Raw genomic sequence first — 7,956 nt, 5'->3', positions numbered from 1 at the left:
TGTGTTAGTTTTCGTTGAGAATGTGTTAGAGTTTCTGTCATTCGCGTCTTGTAGGGTTCCTAATTAGTAAATTATAAATTATTTAAATGCATATACATTGTACATACATACTCCAATTCGGTTATTATTAAATTTATCCGTTTGTAAATGTTAACGTAGGCTTTGTAGTATTTTAAACACTAACAAATATTGTCATTGTTTTATTATTGTTTTGTTATTGTATAGGTTCGCCGGTAGCACAAACACTTCGTCCTCTCAATACAGTAGCTTTAGTGCAAGTGCTAAATTGAAGGATACGGCAACAGCGTCAAGTGGTTCGCATTATGAGGGGTAAGCAGCAATTCTACTTCTAAATTCTCGTTTTGATTGACTGTTGTAATTGCTTGATTGATTGGTAATTCGATTACACATAAACTAATATGCATCCTAAATATTATAATATATTATTAATATTTGCATCTTACATATATATGTACTACTTGTGTCTATTTAATGTTAAATAACTTATTTTTTTATTCGTTTCAGTGTGTCCTCGAGCAACGTGGCTAGTAGTAGTGGAGCAGCTGGAAACTCAGCAGTGTCGGCCAATTCGGTGGCGAATTCGTCAGCGTCGGTTAACTGTAGGCATTTCAGAAAAAAATACATTTATACATTTAATAAAATATTAAATACGTACATATGTCATACTTTACTTGCATGAATATACAAATGTATAGCTGCGAGTAAAATCATAGCAGCAAAAATGATGTTGTTGGCAACTTATGTTTATTTATTTAGTAATAATAATAATGTTTCCACGCTTACACTATTATTGCTAAGTGTTTGGCCGCGGTTCTGCAATTTGTGGCGTATCTCTTGATATTACACAAATGGAGGAACCTACAGTTTTACGCCGCCTACGAACGGCAAATGAATTTTATGAGAAGCTTTGCCAACCGCTGTTAGATAAAGCATTTTATAATTTAGATGTTGTTGGACCAGGACTTGAACCCAGGTCTTGGGGAGTGGTAGTGCGCAAGTAAATATTTTTATATGGAATGCGCAACACTTCACAGAAAAAAATCTAAAAGATCAACCACTTTACAAACCTAATTCATTCTCTAAAAAAATACCATGGAAACTCAAGGTTTAAAAATTTTGTAGGAAACTAAAAAAAAAAAATTCAACAAATATTCCTCCAAATTTCAAACTTTTTTCTCTGAAGTATTCTTTGAGTATACAGTTTTCTAGCCCATTTAATTTTATTGCAACTTTCATGTTGCTAAAAAAGAAAACTGCAACACCTTGTACAGAATAAAAAAAAAAATATTTAAATAAATAAATAAACATAAGTGGCGCAAGTGGTGGTGGTGAAATAGGGGTGTTCATGATGTAACCGATACTGTATGTTTGTACTAACACCATTTCTCTACACTGTTTTGTAGCTAACAACTCAAATGTGAACAGTAACAGCTCGAGCGTGGGAGCAAACAACAGCGTTAGCAGCGCTAGTAACAGTAATACAAACAGTAGCAGTACTGTAAGCGGCGGTGGTAGCGGCGCTGGCGGCAGCGGTAGTGGTAGCGGCAGCGGCGGAGGTGGTAGCAGCAGCAGCAACCCCGCATCTGTGGTGGCCGCAGCAGCTGCAGCCGCAGCCGTTTCATCATCTTCAAATAAAACAAGCGCTAGCGGAATGGTGCCCAACATCCAAATGGTTAGTCAATATATACAGACTGGATTGCCATACTATCAGCAACCAGTTTATTCTTACGAGGATATACAAATGATGCAACAGAGAGTGCCACACGTGGTGAGTTCGCATATGGAGAAATGCAAAACTTAGAAAAATCAATCCAATGAAAATTTCACAAGCATCCATTAAAAATAAAATGCAATTAGGTGTTTAATCATTACTACTTTTGGTTATGTAATTACCTACAGATGTATGTATTTAAATAGCTTCTCCTATTCACATTCTTACATAAACTGCTCGTTGTGGTCTAATCGCATACAAAATTCATATCCATCTGCACTTCCTAACACCCTATTCAGATTGAAAAATCTCTATTCATTTCCTTCCACTTGGTCTTAATTGTATAATAACAAGCAAAAAAGAACAAAAAAAAATCAGAAATATTTCACACCCTGCATTGGTTATCTATCCAAAAAATTAATTTACATATTTTGATATTCTATTCAAATTGAAATTGGCTATAACAAGACCGCTTTAAAATTAGTCTATTATGTGTGTAGCAACTTCAATGTGGAGGACTAAACTTATAATAAGCATGTAGTTTGAATGCGTTACACACAGCGCCTTATTACTCGCACATAACTTTCCAAACCCATTTCTGTAAGCATTTACAAAAGAGTGTACTCAACTCTTAACTAATTTGGGTGAATGATAACCATTTAAATTTGTTACCGCTCCATCCATTTTTCAGTTTTCCTTCTCCCATATGATTTAAGTGAATCTAATTCTCCATCCCAACGCTTATTTGTAATATGTTGCCTTTATTGCATCGCAATTTCTTTTGTAAATAATAAAATGCATGAAATGAAACGAAGCACATAAGAAATATTGTTGGCGGCAAACAATTTTTATTGATATCGAACAACAAAAACGCCGTTTCAATGACAAAATGTATCAGGGGTTCAGCATGCATGTACATATGTCTCCACCATACCACCCCAAATATATTTTAAATTTAATCGTTGAGAGTGACTGTATGAGCTCCGTTTCATTTTAATGTTTATATTTTCATTCTTCGCTAGTTTTGTGCCTAACCCTCTTTACTTTTTAAATGCATTCAAACCAATTTTTTGTTTTGATTGCAGCAAGGATATTACGATCTCAACTACACTCCGACCAGTTTGGGCACTGGTCGCGATAACTTGGGCTCTGTAGCATATTCCACCATGACTGATGCACGTTTCGCTAGAACGGACAATAATTCTAGCCCAGTTAGCAACGTAAGTAAAAGTCCATATCAAATGTATGGTTGCCTAATTTTTATATATCAATATAGGTGTCAAGTACAATGTCACAGCAAGCAGGCTCTAGCGGCCCAATGCTAAATGTTCCTTACTACTTCTATAGCGGTAATGTTATGCCTGGCAGTTTTCAGTATGGCACACCGGCCATTTATCCGGTATGTTGATAACACTATTCCAACAATTTTAAAGTTATAAAAATAACAATAAAATATATTGAACCTTTTTTACTTGCAGCAGCAAATTCCAGCTGCTAATACAGCGTCGGGTGGCCAATTCCCGAAACCTTCATACAACACTGGTTATGGTTCGACCAGTTATGATACGTTATCTCAAGCTTCGCAGGACTATACAAAGGGCGCTTACCCGTCGAGCGTTAATCAGCAATCGAAGTCGCAAAATGTCGCCAATCCGCCTCAAACTGGAACGAGTTCGGATATTACATCGTCCATGTATGGTAAGGGACATGTTGCGCTGAATAAGGTCAATGTAAGTGTATAAGCTAACATTTGAATGTTGAAAGTATTAGTCGAACTCTATTTTGATTCGCAGTCATATGAGAAACAAAATTTCCATTCGGGCACTCCACCACCATTCAATATGCCGAATACACAAACAGCTGGTGGCACCTCAGCTCAGCCCTACGGCATGTACTTGCCAATGCCGACAGCAGGCCATCACAATATGATTCATCAACCAATCCATCAGGTAATGTAATAGGTATTAATACTATATTTATGTATCAAACAAACTAGGTATACCTACTTGCACACTAATTCCTTTACCTATGCTAATAAGCATATGCATACATACATATGTACATATAAGGAACTTTTATTAGATTACTTTCGCCCTACATCTGTATTTACATATTTTACACTAATAACTACAATTGGCCTTCCTTAAGTATAAAGTATATAAACACGCTACGTACAGTTAATTCTAATCTGTCAAAGAAAATGCACTCTTGTGTGTACAAATTCAAAAATATGAGAAGTCATTTAGTTAGGACTCATAAGGTCGAGGCCTCGCAATGAGCGGCAAAGCGGCGAGCTGTGAGCGGCTTAAAATTAAAACATGAAATACTATTGAAGTGGCGACGCCTTACGAGACTTGAAACTATGCATAGTAATTCTAATATCTCCTATCCATTTCATCGGTTAATCTCAAATTGTTGTGTTAAAAAACTAAGAAATCACTCAAATGAGTATTGGAAAAAATAGTCAGATACTAGGTAGGCATTTTTTAATAAAAGGCAAAGAAATGTATGGCCCTAATATGTATGGCGACTGGGGTCTAGTTGCTGGTCTAGTAGCCATGGCTACCAGTATCGTAATTTGTATGTATAGCGATTAGTCTCAGTATACAGAAAAGCGCACGTTTTGAAATGAACTTTTCCCAAGTAATTGGCAACTTTGCTTCAATGGTGTTCAACAATTTATCATCTATCATATCTATCTATAGCTATCAGTCGCCATACATAATGGGCCATTAGCAAAATTTTGACTCCTATTTTGACTATTTATTTTCAAGGCGAAATTAAACACAATTTTGCTGATATTATTAAAACAGAGGGTAACTGATAATTTTTGCATTTTTTTCGGCTATTTAGTTCAAAAAATATTTGAAAACTTTGTCTTTTAATTTGCCTTAAAATGCTGAGAAATATGGCAACTTCATAGACCTCGTAATATGCCACCACTTTCTGCTGGCAATAACTATCTGCGACAGCCATTCTACTCAGTATGCCTTTAGGCCTGGTATATCCACCATAGACCAGGTATTTACCATCCGCCACACCATATGTTTGTGGAGTTTTAAGCCATTTTTTACACCACGAAAAGGAGGTGCCATTACGCCACGCTGCCAGAATTTGGTATACCCGCGGAACTTAAACGACTGTGTAAAATTACGTTGAGCAATTACACCAGCTCCTTCAGAATTAGGAAGGACGAGGTTTCAGACGAGGTGACTCTTTCGTGTGTAACGCTCGGGCTAGTTTTTTTTTACAAGGGCGTACAAATGCTGGCGTATGCCCATGATATTGTTGTTGTTTTTGTAACAGCATATATATTCCCCTAGGAGTTTTTGGGGAGTGTTGCTGGAGTGACAGTCCTTGGCCAGATAAAAATCTGGATCGTTCCAGTTACGTAGACCCGACTACATCTATTCTGCCTTCTCGGAGTTAGAAAGAGAAGCAAAATGCGCGGGTCTGGTGATGAATGACAACAAAGCGAAGAGTCACCTGCTATCAGACAAACAAGGTGTCCGCGTTTTGGCATCCACGTCGCGGTGACAATTATAAGTTCTTAAAAATAGACGACTTCGTTTATTTAGTAGCCAGCATTAACACCCAATCCAACGGAGAATTCTTCCTTCCAACCAGTGTTACTTTGGAAGGCAATTGGGAAGTTAAGTCCGCTCTCTTCGTACAAAAATTACTATAAGTCATTCATCATGCCCATGCTGGTGCATGGCGCAGACGCGTGGGCAATGAAAACATGTGCTGCGGCGGCTCTTGGAGTGTTCAAGAGAAAGATTTTGGGTGGCTCGGCCATGCCGTATGAATGGACACATACTCCGCCTTCCATCTCTGAAAGTATGAAATGCAGATCACGATGCTGGTAACAAAGGCCAAATAGAGAGGGCTTGACTCTTGGACTTGGCATTTCCAATTGTCGTCAGTTGACCCAGATGAGAAATGGTAATGAGTATCGTGATCGCCGTTGTCTTTTTTAAAGAATACAGGGTATGATTCCACCGGATTATAAAGCAAACCAGACAGTGAGTTTTTGTGAGTGTTGTTGTTGTTGTAGCAGCAGTGCTCAACCCCCCGGCTTCTGTCATGAATCATCCATCGTCTTCTTCCTCCGACTCTGTTAGCCTGAGGCCGAGAAAGCGGGCGGCGTCGATGGGCGCGGTCCAGAGCGCTTCTGGTGTCAGGGTCGTAGGGGGAGTGTAACGGTGCCTTCTGAATCTCTTGCGGACTTCCACTCCAAATGAGTCAACTTTTCTTTTTGAAATGTTAATGGAATGGAGCCAAAATTGAGCCTCAGCAATAATAATAATATAGCGATAAAAAAGAGGATTGACATTCCTGAATTAAAACCCATTAAAAAAAAAACTTTGCACAATTTTTAAGCCTAGTAGTGGCGTTTACCTTGCCAGGTCTGACCAATTTGTAACCGTTTAATCAAACCTCTGAAATAAAAACGGTTTGCGATTATTCAGTGTTTATTTCGGTTCAAAGAAACCAAAACCGAAAACCGGTTTTTGGGTAAACCGAAATTAACTTTCCTGTGTTTTTTTTTGAAATTTTAAATCGAACATTATTAACCTGTAGCTGTGAGCAAAGGGTCTCACAGACCTTTTGATTTCACGTCGAAAAAGACTGAAACTGCTATTTGTGTTTGTTTCGATTATATAATGAAGTACATATATCGACGTTAAATCTTTTCGTTTTAGGCCTATTTATCATAATTGAGATTTTACGAAAAAACTACATAAATCTGTTTACATATATGCATAGAGGTTGTTCACACTTGCCTGGTTATCTGCTTGGAAATTATTGCGTAGTGATTTTTTTGTTGTAAACTGAATAAAAAATACAACCACATAACCACCAAAGACCGAAAATAACTGGTCCACATTGAACACATTGTAATTTTTGCTATCATTAACCATTTATTTTTTTAATTTTTGTGATATGTCGCTGTGAAAGCGTTTTATGCGAGGGAGCTTACGGTTAATGACTGTGCGAAATGGAATCGTTAACGAAAATAAAGGCCACAACCGAAGTTATTTATGCAATTTTTTATTTATTTTTTGTTGAAAAGGTGAGTTAGCAAATTTAATTATGATTCAGAGAAAATATATGACGAAAATGCAACGAAGTAAAACAAACTATAAAGAATAGCAAGTAAAACTATTTTTATTCACGAAAATGATCACCGCTATAAACTTTTTTTTTACAAACATTACTCACTGAAACTTTTTTAGGTTTGTTCGTCGAGCAAAAAATTTGTACGAATTTGTACGAATTATCACGATTTTTGCCCAAATCGCTTTCGTGCAGACCAAAAAATTATCCAACACTCAAAAATTGTGAGAGCAAAGTGACAGTTCTCTTGGAGAGATGTTGCAAATTCTTGCTGGAAAAAATTTTGCCAGCAAGAATTTGCAAACACGAAAAACATGTGGTTGTGGCGCATGGTTGCATTTTTGTCTACAATAATTTGAATAAATTAGTTCGTTAAATTTAAAAATTTATAAACACGAGCGATTTTTTTTATGAAAAACGAAAGTAAATAATTGTTGATATAATTAATTTAGTTAATTCCAATGATTTGAACTTAATTCGGCTGAAAAAATGGTATTCGCTATCGGAATGCAATTGCAACCAGAGTCGATTTAAGAAACCCGACAGCTAGTACGATGAAGAAATTGAAATGTATGTTAAAGAAAGTCAGAACAACAAGAAATATACATGTATATCCTGTTTTTGGCCATCCGAAAGAATTTTAAAAATTCTATAAAAAATGTTTATGTTTGAAATGCAACCGTGGACGCCAGCTGGCAGGGAAACTTGCAAATTCCTGCAAATTTGCGTTCGTGCAGAAATTTGCAAGTTTCTCAACATGAGAGAGAATTTGAGAAAATGTTTTCTTACTCTCTGATATTTTGAGTGTTGGATAATTCTTGCTGGATTTTCGACGAACAAACCTTTTATCACTACTCGTATCTAAGTCAAAAAAGCTGCGTAATTCAACGCTTGATTTTTGGCCCATCTTCTTCCCTTCAATAAATAAACTATACTAACTAGAAGCAAACTAACGAAGCACCTCACTAAGTATTTTTAACATACCCACTTGGACACCGTTGCATTTAAAACAAAAAAAAAATAAAAATAAATAAAAACAAAAGGTCAATTAAAAACGCAAAAAAAACAACAAATCAACCAAAAGTCTAACCAACGCAGATAAG

At 36.6% G+C, this 7,956-nt stretch overlaps 1 protein-coding gene across 1 annotated transcript; it reads left to right on the top strand.

Moving 5' to 3' along the window:
- Positions 1–225: 225 nt before the first annotated feature.
- On the top strand, positions 226–3,711 carry LOC118742549 (protein lingerer-like; the record flags this gene model as incomplete). The annotated part of the gene is given in 7 exon segments (XM_036474697.1): positions 226–330; positions 526–620; positions 1,425–1,789; positions 2,818–2,952; positions 3,009–3,131; positions 3,211–3,462; positions 3,526–3,711. Coding segments are annotated over 7 exon segments (1,240 nt in total), but the record flags the coding sequence as incomplete, so codon positions are not given.
- Positions 3,712–7,956: the final 4,245 nt, after the last annotated feature.

This window comes from Rhagoletis pomonella, unplaced genomic scaffold (assembly GCF_013731165.1).
Source record: "Rhagoletis pomonella isolate Grant_MI unplaced genomic scaffold, Rhpom_1.0 Rhpom_scaffold_00007, whole genome shotgun sequence".
Lineage (NCBI taxonomy): Eukaryota > Metazoa > Arthropoda > Insecta > Diptera > Tephritidae > Rhagoletis > Rhagoletis pomonella.
This window is presented reverse-complemented; position numbering and strand designations above follow the sequence as displayed.